This window comes from Salvelinus sp. IW2-2015, linkage group LG8 (genome assembly GCF_002910315.2).
Source record: "Salvelinus sp. IW2-2015 linkage group LG8, ASM291031v2, whole genome shotgun sequence".
In the NCBI taxonomy this organism is placed as follows: Eukaryota; Metazoa; Chordata; class Actinopteri; order Salmoniformes; family Salmonidae; genus Salvelinus; species Salvelinus sp. IW2-2015.
The window spans coordinates 52258768-52286236 of NC_036848.1; the positions used below are offsets into that span (position 1 = coordinate 52258768).

Below are 27469 nucleotides of genomic sequence, written 5' to 3' on the forward strand. Positions count from 1 at the left end.
AAACTCTCTTCTTAAAGGTCTGTGAGAGCCGGAATTCTTACTGGTTGGTAGGTGATCAAATACTTATGTCATGCAATAAAATGCAAATTAATTACTTAAAAATCATACAATGGGATTTTCTGGATTTTTGTTTTAGATTCCGTCTCTCACAGTTGAAGTGTACCTATGATAAAAATTACAGACCTCTACATGCTTTGTAAGTAGGAAAACCTGCAAAATTGGCAGTGTCTCAAATACTTGTTCTCCCCACTGTATATATATACTGAGATCATGTGACACTTAGATTGCACACTTCTGAAGGTAATTGGTTGCACTAGGTCTTATTTAGGGGTTGCATAGCAAAGGGGGTGAATACATATGCACGCAGCACTTTTCAGTTTTTCATTTCAAATTTTTTTTTTAAACAAGTAATTCTTTTCATTTCACTTCACCAATTTGGGCTATTTTGTGTATCACATGAAATCCAAATAAAAATATATTTAAATTACAGGTTGTAATACAACAAAATAGGAAAAACACCAAGGGGGATGAATACTTTTGCAAGGCACTGTACAATTCTGAGTTGAATGAAAGTTACAAACTTATTTTCCCATTCGTAGCTCATTTTTCCCAAGTTCCCAGTTGTCTTGAACTTTGAGGGCTGATAAGGCAGTGTCATGGTCCACCCTGAAAAAGTGTCTTAATGACCAGTTCTTCTGCAAAAAGGAAACATTTCAGATAGTATAACGTTGCACAAATTATTGTTTTCACAATGTGTTGCTATTTTAATAACAAATCAATGGCGAGAGCATTGCATTTCAGTGCTATGCGGTGTTTTTTTCTCCAATAATTGTGATAAACTGTAGAACTACTCAACCATGAATTATTGTGATAAGAGTTAAACTGTCTATTTGACAGATTTACTGGTTTCTCTTACAGGTTGCTCTTACATGCCCAGTGCAGTCAAAAATGTGCATTTCCTGTGGTTAATATATATTTCCACAATATAAGATTGGATTTATACTGTGGAATTGTGATAATGATAATACTTTGATTGTAAAAGCCGTTTGAATAGATCGCCTGAAATGTCATCCTTTTTGGTGGGATAGAGTTTTGGCCTGCCTGGTGACAAATAAGACAGAGAGTTCAAAACCTCTCAGTCAATAACAGCTCGTTTTCAGTTTACCCCTTCCCCACTCAGACCACTCCCAGACAGTCCTAGATAAATTCTTGCTTGAAAAATGCTCTTTGCTAAGAAGCAGTTTCTTTTTGACCATTTTAATTGAAAACACTTACAATAAGGTACTTAATTGTTACCCAGAAATGATTTGATATTGAGAAAAAAACTGCTCCATTGAACCTTCTGAATTTAGGACTCCTTGATGTATGCAAGGGTGAGGAGTCCTACACAGACCACCTACCACTGGTAATGTACTGTATGATAATCGTTGCTTTAATGCAAGTTTTCAGAAAGGATAACTCCATCCAACACCTATTATAGTCTATTACCTTAATGCTCAGCAATGTTGGGAGGGATTCAAAAGAGAAGCATCCAGGGTTATTTCTGTTTAATTCATCGTTTGAAAAATTACATGGGAAACCTTGAGTGAAGCCAAGGTGCTTATTGGCACATTCATAAGAAATATGAAATTATGTGCATACACACATCCAGTAAAAAGGTACAAGTATGGGTGTACTGTATATCTTAGCTGATCAGGGTTGGAGGTCAATCCCATTTAAATTCCAGTCAATTCATAAAGTAAACAAAATTCCAAAATGTCCTCATTGAAAAGCATTGAAGAGAATTGGGAGTTGGACTTTCAGTGTACTTCTTGAATTGACTGGAATTGTCTCCAACCCTGAAGCTTATCTACTGTATATTTCTACGTTTTAGAAAGATAATAATTGACCCTCAATTATCTCATCATTCACTTTTAAATAGACTCGTTTGGACATAAAGATATCTTACGTAAATGTATTTAATGTCTTTAGTACGTCTTAAACTGTGTCTCATTAACCAATAACTTTGATTGAGTTTGATAGCTCCTTAATCCCACAATTAAATTCAAATAATTTGTCCAAATCTAATTTATTATGACCATGTTTATGATGTACTGTATACTCTACACGACGCATATTGTAGCTGTGCCATAGGATTTTGTGTAATGATGGGTTTCTTGTTTTCAGGTTGTGTTGTTTCTCATTCCTGTGTGTGTTTTGGTGTTGAAGTTGTTGTTTATGTTCTTCAGTTATTTGCTGCTCTGTTTGTCATATTTTTAACCCAGTTATCCTGAGTGTTCAGTGTTGTCTGTTAGATGGGGTCGGACATGGAATTAGAATACTAGAATGGACATGAACCTTGTTATGATGGGATRAAGGTCAGCCATTTTGGTCAGGMTGTTGGTCAACTGTGGTTTGCCAGTGCTGTGATAAGATATGTKAAATAATGAATTTGAATAATGTATATGCACTGTATATTTGTTAGCTAGCTAACCAAAGGAAGGATTCCATAKATTTTTTCAAATTAACTGACAATATGCCAACATTTTATTCAAACAATGCAGTCAATGCACAGCCATACACTGGCTGAAATCAATTGATGATAGGACTTAGAGAYGTTGTAAATGCAACAAGTAGACTTCTGATGTTGTATCGTATAGTAGCGCTCACAGCTTTTCAAGAAAACACAAATGTTGACATTTATGATCTGTTTACATATTTTGGAGGCTATTTACACAGAACATTGGTGAAAAACCTGTATAAACAATATGTATAATTATATGACTATATAATTCTATGAATATTTCAACAATAATTCTATTATACAATTTCTGATATATCACATGCCTTTTATTTTCCTGCACTCTAGTAAAATCAGGATTATGCCTCTACTGCCATTCATTCACATTAGACTGGTCTTGATTTCTCCCTGACCAATTGGCTGCCATTTTCACCCGTTCTGGAACTTTTAGGGTTTATGACATATCCCCTCTAGTAATTTAAAGTGGAACTGACAGTGTTTTAACTACTTTGCAGATATGAAACAGACATAATTTCAGTCAAAAATATGAAATTCCCAGTTTATGGTACAAAACCAACTTTATAGGAGGTTTTAAAAATAGGTTATATTTGACTCAACATTGAATGACGTACAGTAAGACATTGTTGGAGAATAGATGGATGCAGTTCAATCCATGATTAATATAATTGACCAATACATTTCTTGGTAGTCCAAAAAATATTGCTATCAGGTTATAAATCACAGCTGACCTGGTACATTGTTTGCTGCCTCCATTCCAGAAGCACTGTTTCAGTTTCAATGACTCAATATTTTGGGTGCAGAATATGACCGGTGTCAATAGACATAGGCAAAAAAAAGTTTAAGTTAGTCACGAATGCTCTATATAACATGTAAACAGCCTTACTAGCTCTGCTACGGCGAGTAAAATGGGTCAGTGATGTGTTCTCCCATTTGTGTCTGGAAGTAGCTAGCTAGCAAGCTAGCCAACTTTAGCCAGTTAGCTTGGGTGCTTGGTTGGGACAACGCATGCATTGGCAGGCAAGCGGCAGAAGGGGAAGCAGGCCCTATCGTTTATCAGTGCAATTTTGACAGGCAACTAGCTGAAAAAGTTTAGCTAATGTTCCTTCAATAGATTTTAGCTCATCTTGCTCTGCCAAGAGTGTGCAAAGCTGTCATCAAGGCAAAGGGTGGCTAATTTGAAGAATCTGACATATAAAATATATTTTGATTTGTTTAACACTTTTTTTGCTTACTACATGATTCCATATGTGTTGTTTTTTATAGTTTTGATGTCTTCACTATTATTCTACAACGTAGAAAATAGTCAAAAATAAAGAAAAACCCTTGAATGAGTATGTGTGTCCAAACTTTTGACTGGTACTGTTTATATATGTATATATATATATACATATATACTTAGCCAAATACATTTAAACTCAAGTGTTTCACAATTCCTGATATTTAATCCTAGTAAAAATTCCCTGTCTTAGGTCAGTTAGGATCAACACTTTATTTTAATAATGTGAAATGTGAGAATAATAGTAGAGAGTGATTTATTTGAGCTTTTATTTCTTTCATCACATTCACAGTGGGTCAGAAGTTAACATACACTCAATTAGTATTTGGTAGCATTGCCTTTAAATTGTTTAACTTGGGTCAAACCTTTTGGGTAGCCTTCCACAAGCTCCCCACAATAAGTTGGGTTAATTTTGGCCCATTCCTCCTGACAGAGCTGGTGTAACTGAGTCAGATTTGTAGGCCTCCTTGCTCGCACAACGCTTTTTCAGTTCTGCCCACAAATGTTCTATAGGATTGAGGTCAGGGCTTTGTGATGGCCACTCCAATACCTTGACTTTGTTGTACTTAAGCCATTTTGCCACAACTTTGGAAGTATGCTTAGGGTCAATGTCCATTTGGAAGACCCATTTGTGACCAAGCTTTAACTTCCTGACTGATGTCGTGAGATGTTGCTTCAATATATCCACATACTTTTCCTGCCTCATGATGCCATCTATTTTGTGAAGTGCACCAGTCCCTCCTGCAGCAAAACCCCCACAACATGATGCCGCCACCCCTGTGCTTCACGGTTGGGATTGCAAGCCTCCCCCTTTTTCCTCCAAACATAACGATGGTCATTATGGCCAAACAGTTCTATTTTATGGAGGTTTTGGAGCAGTGGCTTCTTCCTTGCTGAGCGGCCTTTCAGGTTATGTCGATATAGGACTCGTTTTACTGTGGATATAGATACATTTGTACCTGRTTCCTCCAGTATCTTCACAAGGTCCTTTGCTGTTGTTCTGGYATTGATTTGCACTTTTCGCACCAAAGTACGCTCATCGCTAAGAGACAGAACGCGTCTTCTTCCTGAGCGGTATGAAGGCTGCGTGGTCCCATGGTGTTTATACTTGCGTACTATTGTTTGTACAGATGAACGTGGTGCCTTCAGGCATTTGGAAATTGCTCCCAAGGATTAACCAGACTTGTGGAGGTCTACACTTTTTTTCCCGAGGCCTCGGCTTTTCCCATGATGTCAAGCAAAGAGGCACTGAGTTTGAAGGTAGGCCTTGAAATAAATCCACAGTTACACCTCCAAATGACTCAAATTATGTAAATTAGACTATCAGAAGCTTCTAAAACCATGACATAGTTTTTGCGAATTTTCCAAGCTGTTTAAAGGCACTGTCAACTTAATGTATGTTAACTTCTGTCCCACTGGTATTGTGATATAAAGAATTAAAAGTGAAATAATCTGTCTGTAAACAATTGTTGGAAAAATGACTTGTGTCATATACAAAGTAGATGTCTTAACCGACTTGCCAAAACTATAGTTTGTTCACAAGAAATTTGTGGAGTGGTTGAAAAACGAGTTTTCATGACTCCAACCTAAGTGTATGTAAACTTCTGACTTCAACTGTATTTATTATTTGTTCATTTGTTTGTTTGTTTGCTCAGAACTTGGGGAGGCAAAGTTGGGCCTTGTTGATTTACTCCATTTACTTCCTTCTTTCCTTCTTGTTTTTATTTTCATCAATTGGTCAGTTTTTGTGCATTTCTATATTTATAAATGTATTATTAGTCTTATTTATTCAGTCTTCACGGCAACACAGTACACAGTGAGATAAGCCTGCAGATTGCTTACAGGAGATCAATAGAGTTGCATTATTTAGAGGCCATTCATGATTGAGGATGGTTTAACGGTTGTTATAAGGGAGTTGAGATGGATCACTGCTTGGGAGATTTAAAGTGGAATGCTGCGCACTATTTCTGTGATACAAATAATGCTGTGCCCAAGTATGAAATGCGAATTCTTGTGCACAGGGAGATCACAAGACGCCTGTGACTTGGGAAATAATTACTTTGAGTCAGGAAATACATATGGCCACAGCGGTCTCCCTGAGGGACTTCATAAACTCTTTATTGGACCAGTTGTTTTCTATTTGTAAATGGTTACATTGTTAAGGGAAGCTGTACCGGGGGATTTTATTTTAATGTATTTTTTTTTGCCTTTACAGAGTATCCTATTGCAGCCTTGGAGTGATATTATGTCTACACAGATAATGCTAATCATTCTTATGAAGATTAATGAATAATTAAGTTTACTGCTCTTAAAGTGATGTTTTGTATAATTTTAGGTAGTAGTTTTGAAAGTAGTGCTCACGAGCCAAAACGGGTCTCCGAAAATTGTGCACGATTGTTTGCAATCTCATCCATTTCGTATGATACAGTATGTTACGTCCTGTAAAAAAAAAAAAAAAAAAAAAAAAAATCCTGCAGATCGTATGATACCTTATGAATTCCAATATGTTACGAATTTATTAGTGCTTAAGATCCCATTCAATCTCTTTAAATGTTCAGCTATTTAGCTATTCTATGACTTGAGCTAATGAGTATGTGCTCAATCAACCCTAATTGAGACATAAATACTCAAAGCTAGCACTGTAGCATATGCCCCGGAGATTCCCAATGTAATCAAAAGCATTCATTACTTTTTTGAGATTAGCATTTGTGTACATTTGCCATTCAGTTTCACATGGGGGAAAACGGAGAGCATGTTTCCTCACAACTGATGTCACGCTTTGCCTGATCCCTCTTTGATTAATGGCCTCTGAAGATTCCCATGTTGTTAGTTCTCCCCTTCTGTAAACAAAGATGAAAATGCTTAAGCCCTATTGAGAGTATTTAAAGACATCCTCTGGAACTTTGGTGACTACTAAATATTTTTGAAATGTCCTGCCTTGGGCTGGATGTGTCAATGTGTAGTTCATACATGCATAACCTATGAGCAGAATTACTGTCTTACCTCAATTAACCACGAAATCCCTAATTAAAAAACAACAGTTTTTCTGGAATCTGATTTTCCCTACATTTTACCCCATGTGGGCCAGCCCCCTAGCAATTCCAGTTCAACCAATGCGCTTTAGCACCTCACCATTTGAGTGACAGCTAGCAAGATGCACACACAGCAGAGTGAGAAAAAGAGCAATGACGTGGTGCGCATATGTGACGTAGGTGATTTTTGGGGACGACTTTTAGCTTGTGAGCACTACTTTCAGAACTATTGGTTAAAAAGTATACAAAAGTACCGGACAATCTCTTTAAGCAGGCTGTGTGAGTAAAAGCTCTATTCATGTGAGTCATGTGGTTATTTGTTTGTGAATATGTCCCCGATGCCTCATTATTTATGGAAATAGCCTTGTTGTTCCCAATTAACCTAATTGGTTTTTAAAGCCGATATCTATGAGAGTGAGGATCCCATTTCATTTATTACCGTCTTCTAAAATGCCACTTCAAATCACTGACAAAAGGCATTTCCTTAAAAAGCTTTAACTAATTGGATCAAATCAATAGGACTTTTATTTTAATATCTTGTTTCTGTTAGATTACAATTAAGTTGATCTGCTTGGCCAGCATCTGTTAAATATATTGTACTGAAGAAAGATTGGACTTATTATGGGGCGGCAGGTAGCCTAGTGGTTAGAGTGTTGGGCCAGTAACCGAAAGTAACTCCAAGGCTGCAATAGGATACTCTGTAGATTAAAGGCAAAAAAAAAATATTAAAGCTGACAAGGTAAAAATCTGTTGTTCTGCCCCTGAACAAGGCAGTTAACCCACCGTTCCCCAGTAGGCCATCACTGTAAATAAGAATTTATTCTTAACTGAGTTAAATAAAGGTTCAATTAAAAATATATAAATTATATACACATTTCCTTTTATCAATAGCCAAGAGTAGTACTTTCATGATTGCAAGTGACAATTCAGTTATGGTTTATTTACCTTAAATTTACCTTGACGAATGTTCCAGTTTTTTTATGTTTATCTATTTGTTTTTTTTCTCAGCGATTTCGTGTGGAAATCCAGGTACTCCTGCCTACGGGAAGATTGTCTTCAGTGATGGAATAGTGTTTTCAAGCTCCGTAGCATATGCCTGCTGGGAAGGATATGAGACCTCAGGTCTCACCACTCGCCACTGCACCACCAATGGCACCTGGACCGGCTCTGCCCTAGACTGCACAGGTATACTGTACTGTGCACTGTAGGAGCTCTACAGTGGGCTCGTCTAACACGCATCTTGTATTCATTCAACCTAGACCATGAGACATGGACGCAATACACCTAATCTTATATGCTACATGCCATGCTTTGCTTTTGATTATGCTTATATAGTACTGCATGTACAAATGTTCTACCAATTCAACAGTGATCAGCTGTGGAGATCCAGGTCCTGTTGCCAATGGGATTTACATAGGAAATGAGTTCACCTTCAACAAGACTGTTCAGTATCACTGTAACCCAGGCCACGTCATGGACACTGTCGGTTCATCTGTGCTCCTCTGCACCAAGAACGGGTCTTGGAACCAAACCAAGCCTTACTGTAAAGGTAATTCAACTTTGGTTATGACTCAATAATACTTGTCGTTGGCTTACAAAGAAACAAACATTTCTACTTTCATTTCTTTACTGAGGGCTGAGATGAGACGCAACCAGAGAAATATAGTACAGATATCACAACACTCCAGAATTTCAAGCACTCGGAGATCAAAAGAACTCGAAAAGTTTTTTGATCTTGTTTGGAGTAGTTTCTCTACCTTTTTTGGCACAGCAAGCACAAATTATTCACTTACACAGACTGAAGGGATGTTATCCATGAAATGTGTAGGATCTGTGCTATCAGATGTCAGACTTGAAACGTGTGGAGAAAACGATGCATCCAGTTAGTGGTGCAATGCAGACAAGCATAGAGCAGGGAAGTCTCCTCCCAAGCAGATTGACAGGCAGAGAGTGAATGTGTGTGCACTTCACATATAATTTCCCACAGTAGCGATTTACCAGACATGTGGTTATAGACCAATTGCAATCCTGTGGGTGAATACTGTTTAATATGCCAGAAGTTCCTATTTTTACAGAATAGACATCCAATACCACAGCATTTGCAATGATTTCTTTTAGAGTTAGAATATGTTATCGTCTCAACGGGAAATAACAGTGCAATACCCTGCATATAATCGAAAACAGATACACAGTCCATATCGGATATGTATTGTGATTAATGGGACCTCTACTTCCCAATTAACTATATTACTTGTCAATAATAGGCAAATGAAAACACTTTCTCCCTGTGGGAGACAGAATATGATCATCAAAGAGGATATGAACCGCGATAAATCATCCATTCCTTTCTAGCACATTAAAACATATGTTTTGAGTTAACATGCAGTACTTACTCACTAAAAATCATTACATCCGTCCTGATGATATTGTTTTGTCCCCACATCAGTGATCATGTGTGGCCGTCCTCCGGCTGTTCACAATGGGAAGGTTGAGGGGTCAGACTTGCAGTGGGGCTCCAGCGTCACCTATAGCTGCTTCGATGGGTACCAGCTATCCAGCCCTGGAATCGTTTCATGTGAGGGGAACGGCACATGGCGAGGGGAAATCCCTCAATGTCTTCGTAAGTTAAAAATCAAGTCCCTTTAAGACTGAAAATCTGAGCACTTGATCTAAACTTTTGTGCAATGGCAGTGTCATCAAAGCTTAGCAGTGTTTACCTATTGCTATGTTTGTGTAAAACAATATTTTATAGTAGATGCATCAAACTGACGAAAGCAGTGCCTATCAGTTTAAAGAGAATTAAATGTGCACACCTGGCCTACTTATCCTTCCTATAGCCCTGTTAAAGTTGTGCCGCTGGGGGGGTGCATGACCCGGCTAAATCCTCTGTGAAATGCCAGATTTGACAGGTTGGGAAACTGTTGTGACAGATGCAAAAAGAATGTCAACATTTCCTAAATTGATCCCTCAAGTATCCGCAGCTAGGGCTGCCCATAACATGAGCATTACAAGGTACATGGACGGAGTCTGCTGCTGCAGCCTGCAGGCCTTGATCATAAGCTCCTGACACGGTGTCAGAAGTACTGCCAGAATGTTCTGAAATTCCATGCACAGAGTGGGTTGTCATGGAAAGTGGGTTGTCATGGAAAGCCTGCAGGAGAACACACTCTGTAATAACAACTTCTCATACTGTGGGTCTGAAACGGGTCTGAGTGACTTCCACTGCTAAACTCTTTGTGGAACATTTATGTGTGGCATTTCACAAACATGAAGGACCTATTATGAAAAAGCATCTTGAAACCATTGTATTATCCATTATACAGTAGGGGTTAGCAGGTCTAGTTTAGCTATGGTGCTTTCTGTTTCTCACAACAATATATTTTTTCACCTCGTAATGTTATAATTCCAAGAGCCATGTTATGAATGACTAGCTGGTCAGTAGTGCCTATATGAAACGTTGTGATCATCATGCCAATGAAAAATTGTGAATAAAGATTCTGAAACCCACGTAACCTGGGGGATGTGTGTGATGTGAAGTGTGTGATTTGATTAATGGTCTCTGTGCTTTGTTGTGCCTAGCTGTGCTGTGTGGAGACCCAGGCACCCCAGCAGAGGGTTATGCTGAGGGCAAACAGTTCACCTACAGGTCAGAGGTCACCTTCTACTGTAGGGACCCCAACATCCTGGTCGGCTCATCCAGGAGAGTGTGTCAGGTTGATGGGACTTGGAGTGGAATACATCCCTCATGTATAGGTGGGTTGTCCTGCCCATTCATACCTTAATAAAACATGACTCAAGTAAAAGGAAAAGTCACCCAGTGAAATTCTTGAGGAAAAGTCTAAAAGTATTTGATTTAAAATAAACTTAAGTAGTAAAAGTATAAATCATTTTCAAGTTCCTTATATTAAGCAAACAAGACAGCACCAATTTCTTATTTTTTTTCATTTACAAATAGCCAGAGGCACACTCCAACATTCCAACATCATTTACAAAAGAAGCATGTGTGTTTAGTGAGTCTGCCAGATCAGAGTTAGTAGGGATGTCCAGGGATGTTCTGTTAAGTGCATAAATTGGACCATTTTCGTGTCCTGCTAAGCATTCAATATATAACGAGTACTTTTTTTGAAAATATATGGAGTAAAAAGTAAAATATTTTCTTAAGAGAATGTAGTGAATACATTTTTTATTTAAGTACTTTACACCACTGTCTGCTGCCTTAGTTGTGGTGTGGTATGTTGTGGTGTAGTCTGTAGTGGTGTTGTGTTGTGTGGTGTCATGTAGTTGAGTGTTTGCTTATTTTCTTCAGTGATGATGATGATGATGTTGATAGGCAGTGAGCTAAACATGTATTTTTCTTTAGATCCTGCATATAACACATGCAGAGACCCTGGAACGCCATCTTATGGGATACCAGTCACATCCCAAGGAATTGAGGTAAGGTCCTTACTTCTACCAATGTCAAATTGTGGGTAAACATACTGTACAGTGGCTTGTGAAAGTATTCACCCCCTTGGCATTTTTCCTATTTTGTTGCCTTAAAACCTGTAATTAAAATATATTTTTTGGGGGTTTGTATTAGAGGTCGACCGATTATAATTTTTCAACGCCGATACCGATACCGATTATTGGAGGACAAAAAAAGCCGATACCGATTAATCGGCCAATTTATTTAAAAAATATATATATAATTTTGAATGAACAATGAACACTTTTATTTTAACTTAATATAATACATAAATACACACACACACACAGCTCTGAAGTGACAATGATACTGAAGAGTCTGCTTAGGAGACAAATACTCTCAACTGTTTGAATAAAAATAGAGTTTAAGTTACCTGTGATGAATGTTGAAAACAAAAACTGTAATTTCTATATGCAGGAAATCCTATTTTAATAATGGGCATGGTAAGAATTGACGACCAAAGTGCGAGTCATAATTCCCATGACACGTTCTTGCAAAATCTGAAAAGCGGTTCCTTCATTTATTCCATAGGTTATTTTTAGATTCACTTAAAATAAGGTCTGTGTTTCGTGTAGGCTTACACCACCGTGCCAATTTTATAACTGTTTGATATCCATAGGACAAGGTAACTCTGATCAATATTGGCTAAATATAAGCGAAGATCTTTTTTTTTGTAGAGTGGATTTATGAAAATATGTTGACAAACGTTACCTTATCCTAGTGAGATTTACACGGGTATCAAAACGCAGAGGCGGTTTAAGCCTGCACGAAACACAGACCTTATTTGAAGTAGATCAAGACATTCTCTATGGAAGACATGAACGGTAAAATAACGAAGGAACCCCTTTCAAGTTCAGCCGCAAGTTATTACAGGAATTATAACGCGTCYACTATTTCTCTCTAAACCATATACCTTTGACTAAMCCGGAAACTATCACCTCGAAAACAAAACGTTTATTCCYTTKCGTATTTTATCTAACGGGTGGCATCCATGAGTCTAAATATTCCTGTTATATTGCACAACCTTCAATGTTATGTCATAATTACGTAAAATTCTGGCAAATTAGTTCGCAAAGAGCCAGGCGGCCCAAACTGTTGCATATACCCTGACTCTGCGTGCAATGAACGCAAGAGAAATGACACAATTTCACCTGGTTAATATTGCCTGCTAACCTGGATTTTTTTTAGCTAAATATGCAGGTTTAAAAATATATACTTGTGTATTGATTTTAAGAAAGGCATTGATGTTTATGGTTAAGTACACATTGGAGCAATGACAGTCATTGATTGATTGTTTTTTATAAGATAAGTTTAATGCTAGCTAGCAACTTACCTTAGCTTACTGCATTTGCGTAACAGGCAGGCTCCTCGTGGAGTGCAATGTAATCAGGTGTTAGAGCATTGGACTAGTTAACTGCAAGGTTGCAAGATTGGATCCCCCGAGCTGACAAGGTTAAAAATCTGTCGTTCTGCCCCTAAACGAGGCAGAACGTTCCTAGGCCGTCAATGAAAATAAGAATGTGTTCTTAACTGACTTGCCTAGTTAAATAAAGATTAAATAAGGGTGTAAAAAAAAAAAAGAATCGGCACCCAAAAATACCGATTTCCGATTGTTATGAAAACTTGAAATCGGCTCTAATTTACACAACATGCCTACCACTTTGAAGATGCAACATATTTTTTATTGTGAAACATACAAGAAATAAGACAAAAATACAGAAAACTTGAGCGTGCATGACTATTCACCCCCCCTCCCAAGTCAACAGTTTGTAGAGCCACCTTTTGCAGCAATTACAGCTGCAAGTCTCTTGGGGTTTGTATCTATAAGCTTGGCACATCTAGCCACTGGGATTTTTGCCCATTCTTAAAGTCATGCTCCAGCTCCTTCAAGTTGGATGGGTTCCGCTGGTGTACAGCAATATTTAAGTCATACCACAGATTCAAATTAAATCAAAGTTTATTTGTTACGTGCGCCGAATACAACAGTGTATGTAGACCTTACAGTGAAATGCTTACTTACAGGCTCTAACCAATAGTGCAAAAAAGGTAGTGCAAAAGAGGATTCTCAATTGGATTGAGGTCTGGGCTTTGACTAGGCCATTCCAAGACATTTAAGTGTTTCCCCTTAAACCACTCAAGTGTTGCTTTAGCAGTATGCTTAGGGTCATTGTCCTGCTGGAAGGTGAACCTCTGTCCCAGTCTCAAATCTCTGGAAGACTGAAACAAGTTTCCCTCAAGAATTTCCCTGTATTTAGCGCCATCCATCATTCCTTCAATTCTGACCAGTTTCCCAGTCTCTGCCGATGGAAAAACATCCCACAGCATGATGCATTTTCCTTGATGGCCACAAAGCTCAATTTTAGTCTCATCTGACCAGAGTACCTTCTTCCATATGTTTGGGGAGTCTCCCACATGCCTTTTGGCAAACAATGGCTTTTTTATGGCCACTCTTCCATAAAGCCCAGCTCTGTGGAGTGTACAGCTTTTATTTTTTTATTTATTATTTAGCCTTTAACTAGGTAAGTCAGTTTAAAAACTAATTCTTATTTACAATGAAGGCCTAGGAACAGTGGGTTAACTGCCGTGTTCAGGTGCAGAATGACACATTTTTACCTTGTCAGCTTGGGGATTCGATCTAGCAACCTTTCGGTTACTGGCCCAACGCTCTAACCACTAGGCTACCTGCCACACCGGCTTAGTGGGCCTATGGACAGATACTCCAATCTCTGCTGTGGACCTTTACAGCTCCTTCAGGGTTATCTTTGGTCTTTTTGTTGCCTCTGATTAATGCCCTCCTTGCGTGGTCTGTGAGTTTTGGTGGGTGGCACTCTCTTGGCAGGTTTGTTGCCATATTCTTTCCATGTTTTAATAATGGATATAATGGTGCTCCGTGGGATGTTCAAAGTTTCAAATATTTTTTTATAACCCAACCATGATCTGTACTTCTCCACAACTTTGTCCATGACCTGTTTGGAGAGCTCCTTGGTCTTCATGGTGCCGCTTGCTTGGTGGTGCCCCTTGCTTAGTGGTGTTGCAGACTCTGGGGCCTTTCAGAACGCGCGTGTGCGTGTGCGTGTGCGTGTGTGTGTGTGTCATTTGTCATTTGTTCTTGTCATTTGTCATTTGTGCTCAGATAATTTGCTAAAATAGTCTTCTGGTCAGTCAAAGCAATTATCTGGTTGTTCTTAGACCATTTATAGTAATGAGTCTTCTTCCGTTTCAGGTTGGAAGCAAAATCTCCTTCAAATGCCGTAAAAACTACCACATACTGGGATCTACGACAAGAACCTGTCTGGAAAATTTGACGTGGAGTGGTGTGCAACCAGAATGTATCGGTAAGTATTTTTGGAAAGATTTGTTTTTGTGACAGGACATTGTCAAGAAAACAGGAAAAAGTTATTTATTAATCCACCAGGTGTAAATTTTCTTAGCGTTGACTTGTTAATGAGTAAAGGTAGAGACACAGTAGGGGGGGTATGACAGCCAAAGGGAGTAGAGCATTGGTTTAGCACATGTAACCCTTTCATTTACTGCATTCCAGGTCACTACCCTCCCAATGGTAGTGTCATGTTCTCCATCTCTCTCCTTAATAACTCTGCCCAGGATTATAGGTCTTGAGCTGTATATATGGATTAAAAGAAAGATCACAACGTAGAAGCCATTGTGGGACTGTCAAAAGGGAATGGACATTTGAGAAAGAGCTGTATGAATCATGGAGGGAAGTTAAGTAGGGATTGCTGCCCTCAGCAAAGAATAGATAAAGTTTGCCAAGTTTAAGCTGTTCGTATGTGAGTGGTAAATCAGTAGGCGATTTTTGACAGCGTACCCACGAAATTCTTCAGGCGTCTCCTCCACATAAAGCGGCTTCACTGTCAGAGGCTTGGGAGTGGGGAGGCTTAAGTTGACGACAGGAAAGTGCGAAGACTGAGTTCATATATTATGTTACAGATGGATAGTACCACTCTGGCCTTGTTTTATATGTTTGCTCCTGATAGGATTGCTCGATCTCTACATAACTCCATGATACTGATGTGGGTGTGGGGCTGCTGTATTCTGACTGGTAATCCTGGTCAGTGGTAGAGTGAATTTATTGTGTTTACCATGTTTTTTTCTTCTTCGTTCTTTCTTTTTTTGCAGCCCATGCCTGCAGACAGCCCGAGACACTGTCTAACATTGACGTGAAGGCTATTGATCTACCAACTCTGGGCTATACTTTGATTTATACATGTCAGGACGGATTCTTCCTGGCCGGGGGATCTGAGCACAGGACATGTAAACCTGATTTTAAGTGGTCCGGAAAGCCACCTGTCTGCAAAGGTATACTTATGCACTGGAATGTGCCTATTATTCAAATGTAACTATTTCCTGTGAACCATTCACAACCTGAGGAGAATAAATTGTACTGCAGGCCATATACTTAGATTAGCAGTTAATCTGCTACTTGTATGTGTCAATCATATTTTCCCTCATACATTGGTATTCAACACAGTAGTTAATTTGCTGTGTGCCCTGTGCTAGCTGAGAATATCTAGGTAATTGAGTATACAACATTTCAGCAATCATCAAGTCTGAATCGCTCTGGTAAAATGTAGACCAAATTTTTTTTTGTCATTACACGGCTACAAGCAGCAACTGGCAGTGAGTAGGTCACATCCATAAAATGTCATGTAGTCAATTATTTCTTCCGTCTTTCAGTTGGGCCCAAAATAAATGGTAAAAAAGGAGTGGAGTCAGATGTTCAGAAAAACAAGATTGGTGGTACGTTTATCTCCTCTGAGTCATTTTATTCATGTTCAAATGCATGTCCATTCAATGTAACACGTATTGTGCTAACTGTACGTCTGAGGTTTCTCATAATGATGGCTGTACAGACAGGCGATGGATGACGCAAAAGTACCTTATTTTGTTCTGGTCATACAGTATAACATGAGTCTTTCTTTCCTTCAGTTCCTGTAGATGTGTTTTCTTTAAACTTTGGCTGGACCGGGTTCTATGAGTACCTTGGAGCAAGAGAAGTTGCCACTATTACTGTAAATGGATTCAATGAAACAACAAGTAGAGTCAATGTCACTCTTCTGGATCAGAGCAGAGTGCAGCTTAAACTTGCTGGTAAATCACAACACACATGTTAACTCTAACATTATTTGATTAGGCAAATATTACAGTTGAAGTCAACATTACAACAGTAAACACCAACCGATAACCCAATTTCCTTTGTTTTCAGGAACGTACAAGAAGGAGGAAAACCATTTGCTGCTGAAGGTTTACCAGATACGTGGTCCAACAGAGCATCATTTCAGTAAATTCAAGAATGACAACTGGGCAATGGATGGCTACGTGAGTCTTTTATTTGAATTAAATTATCAATAAAGAGCCTAATGATGGACTTCCAACCTAATCAGGAAACACAACAATAGTTTGTCTCCTTTACCTACCATATTCTCTCCGCTCAGTTTTCTGCAAATGCTGTACATCTAGTTCATGAGGTGGTAACATCTGCAGACTATGTCATTCATCAATATGCAGCTCTGGCATTAGGTTCTGTCTACCATAACCAACACAAAAAACTGCAACTTAAAATTGTATAGCCTAATGGCCTAAAATGATTTGAATTCAAATGTGTCTATTGAAGATATTACTTGACTGTAGCCCTCTTTTGTAAGTTCAAAGAAGATATGTTCTTGTGAACACTATAGCAGTTAGTCACTTCAAAGGCGATAGAGACAGTGATAAGCTGCATGAGGACAAAGGAGGGATATGAGGTGAATGGGTAATAGCGATAGCTGTGTAATGGTTCTGCATTTCAACTACTGTATGCCCTGAAAAATCAGCAAAAGTCCTATTTCCCCCCCCCCCCTCCCTCTTTTGTGTTGGTTTAGGTGACCGCAGAGTCTGACAAGAAAACCTTTGTTTACCAGGGTCATATTCAAAGCAAGGACTTTGGAAGATTTGTACTAACAAGAGGAGGTACAATCATTGTATAATCTTAGTAATAAACAAAAACTACATGTACAGTTACCTTTTACTTCCTGATACCATTGCTTTTACATAAGTTACTTTAAGAAGTTTGACAAGAATGGTTGTACTGTTATGTTTCTTTATTAGGTCTCTTTACAACAGACCTGGAGCCATCAAATCCTCCATACTATGGCACCAACAGCAGTTCAGTAGCAGCTGCCATACTAGTGCCATTCTTTGCCCTTATTCTGTCAGGGTTTGCATTTTACCTCTACAAACACAGGTAAGGAGTGCCGGCTATTGGATGTCTTGGTAACCTGCATTGGTGATGTTTGTCCATATATGCTTGGATGTTAAGCATCGTAGTCTCTTATAAGTTATGGGAAACTCCTGTGCCAAACGATGAGTGATCCCTAAAAGTTTCAGTTGATAGATCGTTACATAACAAAATCCAATGTTAGATGAGTGCGAAACAAAATGATTACAATACATTTGCATTGGCGTTTTCCAAAGCTAACTGAACAAACAAAATAAATAAAGTATGTGACATTATTGTCAGATAAAATGGAAATTACCTAATATTAAAGTACATGAAAAATTGGCAGGGTACTTTCACAAGACACTGATGACAATGAGAGACCCAAAGACGTAATCAGGGCGGGCGGCAGGTAAGACATAAGAAACTAAATCACTATACGCAACAATTCCTACTTTCACATCGTCATTATCGTCTTTTACTTTTTTCATTTAGTGAAAAAAAAAAGTTTTTTTATTTGTTGGGCTAAAATGAAAAAGATGTGCTCTTTGATCTCATATTGTCATCTCTCTGTCAGCATATTTCAACCAACTGAATGTTGTTCTATTTGTTTTTTGTGATCATTTGCCTATAAGCTATCATGAGAATCCATTTGTTTTTGACTGTTACATTTACTGGAGAGGAGTTTTGAAGCATTGTGTTTTAACATTAATACAGAATCACGCTTAGAAAGTATCTTCATATTCACATAGATAAAGAAAATGTATACTGTAACTTTTATTAACATTTCACTCATTTTATATGCCAAATGCTACAAACCCATACGTGTCAGATTTTGAATACTGTCTTTTGACAATTTTATAATAACATCATGTAGGATCAGTCTGTTTTGATAGTTACAATATTTCTTTCTTTCTGTATAGAATTTTGCATTTCCATATTATACATGTTTAGCCACAAGGCTTCATTACTACTTACATATATAGAATCTTAATTTGATCACCCTTTTGCAGGATAACTTCCTGCAATGCAGGAAATGTTTAACTTATAGTGTATTTGAGGTTTAAAAAGGCTTCTGAAGTTTGAAATGTCCACTTTGAAATTTCAGACTTGATTTTCCCTTACAGAAAAAGTATCAACCCCTACAAAAATTTAAATAAGTTATAATCCACATAGTTGCTACAGGATTATTTTACTTCTGTAGCAAACTGGCTCAAATTAAGATCCTACATCTGTACTCTACGTCATTCATACTCCCACAGAGACTTTGCAAGGCTTTGGAAACGTGTTTTTGAATATGCAGAGGTATTCTCCACACAGCAGATAGATCCTGCTTTAACAATGCCTTGATCTAAGATTAGGTAATGGACTTTATATATCCACACAAAGTTTAAATAGAAGACACTAAACCCTCCAGGTAGTCACTAAACCTGCATTTGTCTGACTTAGTAAGATTTGTAAGGTAATGGAGGGACCATTACGTTTACTGCACTGTTGGAGCTAGGAACATAAGCATTTTATTACACCCGTGATAACATATGTGTAATACGACCAATACAATTTGATTTGATTTGAAGTAAAGGCTTACAAAATGCTCCTGGGTGGAATCAAGGTCTTTACGTTGATCTTATATTGAGGTTTAAAAACAGCTCAGTGGGCTTTGAGTAGGACTCCCTAGTCTCCTCTTTCAAGTAATAAGAGGTTATACGGTGTCCCATGGTAAATGTGTATTCTGGATCAAATGAGGACTGAAACATATTTTCCTTAGCTATGGATTTTATGTATTCTTATTTGGTATATTTGAAAATGCAGTAACAATATGTACAGAGATTTCTCAAGTGGGAAAGAGTTTCTGCTTCATCATTGCACTTTTTGCTATACCTTAACATCCCTTCATGAAACAAAGTCACATTTGTCTGAAAAGTAAAAAACCAGTCATAGCTAGTAGAGTTATTAAAATAACGTAAATGTGCTAATACGTTTTATTTGTTCACCTTTCAGAACAAGACCAAAAGTTCAATACAATGGCTATACCGGTCATGAAAACACCAATGGACAAGCGTCGTTTGAAAACCCTATGTATGACACAAACATGAAACCCACGGAGGCGAAAGCTGTGAGGTTTGATACAACTCTGAACACAGTCTGCACAGTAGTATAGCCCTCTTATCACCGACATTGGACTGGCTTTTACAGCCATACCTCTTGTGGTAAGCAGTATCTTATTTTTCGACAGATGCCAATATTTCTTTGAACTCATCACGTTATAACCTCTCTGTGGAGAAGATAAAATACACCATTTAAAATCAATGACAATTTTATATGGACTTGCCACCACAAAATAAAACGACAACTATTGGTGTTCTATGGAGCAGAGATCATGTATGTGGCCAGGAAAATAAAGCAGAGACGATTATCTCTAGGATCAAGGAGTTCTGCTTTTTATGGCTCTTTGCAGGATGAAAGTTGTTTTCATTCTCCGTTTTTCTTTTTTTCTGTCTTTTTCCCCCCAAAGGCCCTCCTTGGGGAAATACTAAAGTGTCTTGAAAAGCCACATAATTGTTGATAAAAAGTGTTTTCTTCAGTGAAGATGTACCACAAAGGAGGAAGCAACTTTGAACGTGTTGCTGCTCATTCCTTGCCAGACTTCTCCAATAAAGGGAACATATGCTATAAACTACAACTGTCTCGCAGGAGAACATGGCTATCTAATCTAGGAACTCGCTCAGCTGTTGTGTTGAAAAACTTTATCGCACAAATTTTGCACTAGTGTGTTATGAATGGGTATGAAATGAGGCAAAAGAGGAATTTTCAAACTAACTGAAAAATGACGTACAGGGTTTTTGACCATTTGTAGATAAGCATACAGTATATTTCCATATCCACAGGGAGCATAATGTCATGCTACTGTTTATCAATAGAGATGCTTATTTTATTTTCAATATTAGTTTTGCAAATAAATGTATGGAATACCCTCCTTACTTTTTTACATGGTTATATAAATGATTTTTAACTCTGGAGTCACAAATACCATGCAGCTTATCTAGAAACATTTAAATCCACAAATATCAATTAAGGAGCAACTGGTGTACATGCAATCGTGAATGATATTTAATTTTATTCACAGATCAATATTACTGCAGAGCAAACTGATCTGGCTCATCTACTCTGAAAAAACAACAATGTTCAATATTGTTGTATACTGTAAATTGCATCAAATACTTACAGTATGTATCATGCATGTTAATCATGAATGTTTGTTTGTATCGTCGATCATCAGGTTGCTGTTTATATTGTAGTTTATTTCACATTACCCCAGGCATTGAACATTGTCAACATTCGGAACACTAGACAACAGTTGGCAGTCCTATCTTGTGGTCTTGCTGCAAATTTGCTTACGTTTCAAATATACCTCTTGCGCAGAAGGACGTCATTTTTCTACTCTACAGTACTGGAACTAATAAAATGTTTATTTTTCATAAATGCTGCCCTTGCTTTAAATCACAGTTTTAATGCAGAAGTGTATTTTTGTTTAAATGTGCCATACGAATATGCCATGTTTAACTCAACTCAACTGTTTGACACACAACCTTGTTTTGGTAGGCCTACTTAAGGCAAGGTGGGGAATCAAGTTGGATAGCAATCCTTCTTTAGCAGTGGCATGAGCTGGTCGTTTAGAAGCTAGTCTTAATAATCAGTTTTTCTCCCTTTATGATATGTCCCTCCTATCCTTAAGGGTATTGAGTCAATGATGATGAATTGAACACAGACTACTTACTTACACTCCAGGAAACACTGCCTTATTCAATTCAAAAGCTGTCACAGTTACAAATGACCTATTACAACGCTAAGGCTACTTGAATGCATACAGTACACTGTGATTCCAAAGTCAGAGATTAGCTTGTTGTTTTTCCTAATAATTTTGGTTATGCATGTATTCACAAATAATGTTCAAAACTTACAGTTGATGAACTATCTTAGCTTGGCTTTTCGAAATCTGTTATCATATGCACTTGCTTAGAGATCAATGCACCAGTGACAAAATGTGTATTATAATCTTGTGAGATATCAGATTCCATTTCATATCTGTTGTATTTGTGGCCATAGTAGCACAACTAAAATTCCCCTGAGTATGATGCATTTTATGTGTGAAGTATGTTTGGAAAATCAGAAGCATTTTAATTTCCATAATTTTTCTACAAACTATTTAACTTTTTACATTTCAAATTAAACCTAGTGTTCATTACACACCTACGCACTATACGGCAGTGGTTTCAATAAATAGAGTTAAGACAGAATTTAATCAAATCATCCCCTTTCTTTGTAACCATTTTGATGTAAGACCCACTGCTTTTAATCCACATTTTGCCTTCCTTTGGGCTTGCTGCAATAACGTTTTTCTTTCAACATCTGTAAAATGGTTTCCCAACTAAAGAGGTGTATAACTGCATTCAATTTAATATCATTCCATTTTACAACATCGGGATATCACGTGCTGCTGACTTGAAGTAGGTGCAAAAGAAAATGTTTTTGTACAGAAATATATTTTTTATGAAGAATTTGTAAAATTATTAAATATGCTGTACTTTTTTGATTAATGTAGGTACAAAACTTGTTAAAATAAATGTTTTTACTATACAAAATGTACATTTATCGTCTATCTGAGTATGAATATCAAATGTATATTATCTATGGTTTAAACTTTTCTTGCAAATGTCGATATATACAAGCTGTTATTTTAAAACATTGCTCGTATATATTTGTTTATGTGAGAGAAAACAAACCTTAGAAAAATGGATCTATGACACATGTTCTATGTCATATTTTGAAAACATTATTTCAGATTAAACTTTTTAATATAATTATGGTCATATCTATGTGGAACTGTTTTCTTTTCCAGTCGTGTCATGATGTATTTTACAAGGCTATAGTCAGATCTATACAACAAAATCTGAATGTTTGCACTTAAACTGCACCTTTAAAGACAATGTTCCTGCCTTGGCAGAGACCGTATTCACAGTAAACACTGCGTATGTCGGCTCAAAGGAACGGATTGAATCCTGGCCTTACTCTAACTCTATGAAAATAGATTTACAATCATGATGATAATAAGATATAGATATATATATATACACAGTGTAAAGTACTTAAGTAAAAATACTTGAAAGTACTACTTAAGTAATTTTTTTAGGGTATCTGTACTTTACTATTTATATTTTTGACAACTTTTACTTTTACTTCACTACATTCCTAAACAAAAGTATGTACTTTTTACTCCATACATTTTCCCTGACACCCAAAAGTACTTGTTATTTTGAATGCTTAGCAGCACAGGAAAATGGACTAATTCACACACTTATCAAGAGGACATCCCTGGTCTTCCCTACTGCCTTTTATCTGGCAGACTCACTTAGCACATGCTTTGTTTGTAAATTATATCTGAGTGTTGGAGCGTGCCCCTGGCTATCCATAAATAAATAAAAAACAAGAAAATGGTGCTGTCTGGTTTGCTTAATATAAGGACTTTTACTTTTGATACTTAAGTATATTTTAGCAATTACATTTACTTTCGATACTTAAGTATATTTAAAACCAAATACTTTTAGACTTAAACTCAAGTAGGATTTTACTGGGGGACTTTCACTTTTACTTGAGTCATTTTCTATGAAGGTATCTTTACTTTTACTCAAGTATGACAGTTCGTTACCACTGTATATACATTATGAAATGTAATATGATAGAATGAACACTGTTATTTATGCTATAACAGCTGTGTTTTAAAATATCTGGCTGCATGACATTGTTACTAATGTAGAATACAGCATGTTCCTGATCCAGAACCCTTGAAGATGCCCTTCACTGCCATAGCTGACCAATACATATACCTCAAGGTAAGCAACTGTTATAGCATCTCTTTATCTAGTCTAAGCTATAGTAACCCACATTTCATGATTTGGGATTTTCTTCCCTTTTAAAATGTTTGTTTTGTGACCTGTAAGACCTCTAAACCATTGAGACTTGATTACCTCAGAAGCAATTTCTCTCAAGCAGACATGTATTTTTAAAAGGCCCTGAGCTTTGCTGATTATCATTCCACTTCGACATATAGATAAGACTGTAGTTATCATTTTATAACTGTATTATCAACCATTTGCTGACATGTGCTTTCTTGCATTGCCAGGAAATGTGCTGGCCATCTCTTTGCTCTAATATATTGATTTCATGCCCCCTTTGCTATGCCAGGCATCAGGGTTTCTGATGGGATTCCATTGATTCCTTTTGTTTCCCTAAGATAGTCTTAAAGGGAAACACTAGGCTTTGGGCTTCCCCTTTAATCACTTAAAGAATGAAAAAGCAGTGTTAAATCAGTAGATTGTCATCCATTCCTGTGTGCTGCAGTCCAAACAAATTAATCAGTAGGTGCTCTTGTGCACCAACATAACCATCCCTTTGTTAGATTGCAAAAATATCATAAAACCACACACCCAAATAATAAAGCTATTCTGAAACTGAAATGCAACAATGGTATTAAAAATGAAAATAATGGAAATCTTTCCTGGTAGCACTGCTGTAGACATCTAGTATTCACTTATTTTATTTAAAAAAACTATGATTTTCTCTTTATGTTCATGGGATTAAAATAAACGTTGCCTTAATCGTACAGGATTGGAAGAAACATAGCGAAAAACAGATTTAAGCAGAAAGGGAGTCATCACTCAGCTCAATATTTAATGGCAAGCGACACATTTGTTCTCTGTGTGTCTCCCACTCCCATGATGGCATGGGCTCATTGAAAATTTTTGAAAAATCCACAATTTATCTTGCTTAGTTCCCCGTTTGCTGTTCAGAGACGTAATCCAATGTCTTCCCAACCAGAAACCATGGATTACAGGCAACAGCAGCACTGAGCTAAAAGCTAGAGCTGCCGCTTTCAAGGAGCGGGACACTAATCCGGACGCTTATAAGAAATCCCAGCATTGACCTCCGACGAGCCATCAAACAGTCAAAACGTCAATATAGGACTAAGATCGAATCCTACTACACCAGCTCTGACTCTTGTCGGATTTGGCAAAGCTTGCAACTATCACCGATTACAAAGGGAAACCCAGTCGCAAACTGCCCAGTGATGCAAGCCTACCAGATGAGCTATATTCCTTCTATGATCGCTTTGAGGCAAGCAACACTGAACCATGCATGAGAGCACCAGCTGTTTCGGATGACGGTGTGATCTTGCTCTCCGTAGCCGATGTAAGACCTTTAAAACAGGTTAAATTCACAAGGTCGTGGGGCCAGCCGGATTACCAGGACACGTACTCAGAGCATGTGCTGACCAGCGAAGTGTCTTCACTGACATTTTTAACCTCTCCCTGACCCAGTCTGTAATACCTACATCTTTTAAGCAGACCACTATAGTCCCTGTGCTCAAGAACTCCAAAGATAACCTGTCTAATTGACTATCGCCTCGTAGCACTCAAATCTATAGCCATGAAATGTTTTGAAAGGCTGGTCATGGCACAGATCAACACCATCATCCCAGACACCCTGGACATACTCCAATTCGCATACTGCCCCAACAGATCCACAGAGGACGGAATCTCTATTGCACTCCACACTGCCCTCTCGCACCTGGACAAGAAGAACACCTACGTAAGAACGCGGTTCATTGACTATAGCGCAGCGTTCAACATCATAGTGCCCTCCAAGCTAATCACTAAGCTCAGGATCCTGGGACTGAACACCTCCCTCTCTAACTGGATCCTGGACTTCCTGACGGACCGTCCACACATAGTGACATCTGCCAAGCTGACCCTCAACACGGGGGTCCCTCGGTTGCGTGCTCAGTCCCCTTCTGTACTCCCTGTTCACCCATCACTAAGTCGTAAAGAAGACACGACAACACCTCTTCCCCCTCAGAGAAGAGGGCCCTCAAAGTTCTACAGCTGCACCATTGAGAGAATCTTGACTGGTTGCATCACCGCTTGGTATTGCAACTGCAGGACAACACCGACCAGGGGGGGACCCCGAGGACGAGGAGCGGGTCGGTCCGGGCGGAAAAGGTGGAAATCACGGATGATGTTGGGGTCCAGAATGCCCTCCAATGGAACCCAACACCGCTCCACTGGGCCATACTCCTCCCAGTCCAGCAGATACTGGAGCAGACCCCCATTACGTTGGGAGTCCAGTAGGGATCTGATAGCGTACGCCGGGCTCCTCTCGATGTCCAGGGGGGTGAAGGTGTGTCGTGGGGGACAGCATCAGCTAGGGGACCAGAAACCACCAGCCTGAGAAAGGAGACATGAATAGAGGGTGGGATATGGTAGTGACTGGGTAATTATAACCTGTATGTCACCTCATTGACCCTCCGGAGAACCTTGAATGGCCCCACAAACCGGGGGCTCAGTTTCTTGCAGGGTAGGCGAAATGGGAGGTTCCTGGTAGAGAGCCAGATGCGATCCCCAGGATGGAACACAGGGGTCTCACTGCGGTGACTGCTCCTTCTGACGATGGACGGTGCGCTGGAGTCTCACGTGCGCATTGTTCCACACCTCCTCCACGCACTGGAACCACTCATCTACTTCAGCAGCCGCAGTCTGGCCCGGGGTCCATGGGGCCAGGCCCGGCTGGAAACCCAAAACACACTGGAAGGGGTCAACCCAGTGCAGGAGTGACATAGAGAATTCTGTGCGTACTCTGCCCAAGGAAGGAAACGTGCCCCACTCACCCTGCCGGTCCTGACAGTGACTCCTCAGGAACCTTCCCAGCTCCTGATTCATCCTCTCCACCTGCCCGTTAGACTGAGACTGATATGCGGATGTGAGGCTAACTATGACCCCGAGCTTCTCCAAGAAGGCCCTCCATACTCAGGATGTGAATTGGGGGCCACGGTCCGAGACGATGTCCTCCGGATGGCCATAATGCCGGAAGACCTGCTGGAAGAGTGCCTCAGCGACCTGGAAAGCAGTGGGAAGACCAGGAAGAGGGATTAAACGACATGACTTGGAGAATCATCAGAAGGGGGAAGATCAGTAACAAAGTCAATGGATAGATGGGACCAAGGTCGCTGAGGCATGGGAAGTGGCAGAAGCTTCCCTGCTGGAGCGTTCCGGGGGGACTTGGTTTGAGTAACATCCTGCACCAAGGTGGGCCACCAGTATTTCTCAGTGATGGAATGGATGGTACGAGAAATACCTGGATGTCCAGCGATGACAGCTGTGTGCCTAGGTCTGCAGTTGATCCCTTATACCTGTGGGAATGTAGATGCGCGCGGGTGGACAATCCCGGGGTGCGGGCTCCCTCTCTCGACCCTGGCGGATGTCCACATCTACATCCTACACCACTGGACCCACGACTCAGGAGGATGGGATTATGGGTGCCCTCTGGACAGGAGCCTCTCCCGAATCGTAGATACGAGACATGGCATTGGCCTTGATGTTCTTAGAACCTGGGTGATAGGTCAGCATGAAGTCGAACCTGGTGTAGAAGAGGGCCCATCTGGCTTGGCTCGGATTCATTCTACTTGCTGTCCGTATGTACTCAAGGTTCCGATGGTCGGTGAGGATGACGAATGGTTCCTTGGCACCCTCCAGCCAGTGTCTCCACTCCTCTAATGCCAACTTCACCGCCAAGAGCTCCCGATTGCCAACGTCATAATTCCTCTCTGCAGGGGACAGTTTCTTGGAGAAGAAAGCACAAGGATACAATTTTACTGGGTCCCCCTGTCTTTGTGCAAAAACTGCCCCACACCCACCTCTGATGCGTGTATCTCAACCACAAAAGGTAGCATGGAATCTGGGTGTTTTAGCTAGGGGGCAAGGTGAAACGCCCCTTGAGGAGACGAAAGGCCTCGTCGGCTGCTGGAGACCAAACCAACCTACGAGGCCCACCCTTGAGGAGGGAGGGGAGGCGACGGCACTGAAGTTCCTGATGAAGCGGCGGTAAAAGTTGGAAAACTCCAAAAAAC

At 39.2% G+C, this 27469-nt stretch overlaps 1 protein-coding gene across 1 annotated transcript in view; it reads left to right on the forward strand.

Moving 5' to 3' along the window:
- Positions 1-22973, forward strand: part of LOC111968271 (CUB and sushi domain-containing protein 1-like) — a 441455-nt gene extending 418482 nt beyond the window's left edge. The window contains exons 58-71 of the mRNA XM_070444995.1: positions 7838-8014; positions 8199-8378; positions 9276-9449; positions 10409-10582; positions 11190-11263; positions 14518-14629; positions 15432-15611; positions 15990-16052; positions 16242-16403; positions 16519-16631; positions 17174-17261; positions 17400-17535; positions 17858-17920; positions 19510-22973. Coding sequence (XP_070301096.1) covers positions 7838-8014; positions 8199-8378; positions 9276-9449; positions 10409-10582; positions 11190-11263; positions 14518-14629; positions 15432-15611; positions 15990-16052; positions 16242-16403; positions 16519-16631; positions 17174-17261; positions 17400-17535; positions 17858-17920; positions 19510-19669 — 1856 coding nt within the window. The 3' untranslated portion in view covers positions 19670-22973. The remainder of the gene's footprint in view (positions 1-7837; positions 8015-8198; positions 8379-9275; positions 9450-10408; positions 10583-11189; positions 11264-14517; positions 14630-15431; positions 15612-15989; positions 16053-16241; positions 16404-16518; positions 16632-17173; positions 17262-17399; positions 17536-17857; positions 17921-19509) is intronic.
- Positions 22974-27469: the final 4496 nt, after the last annotated feature.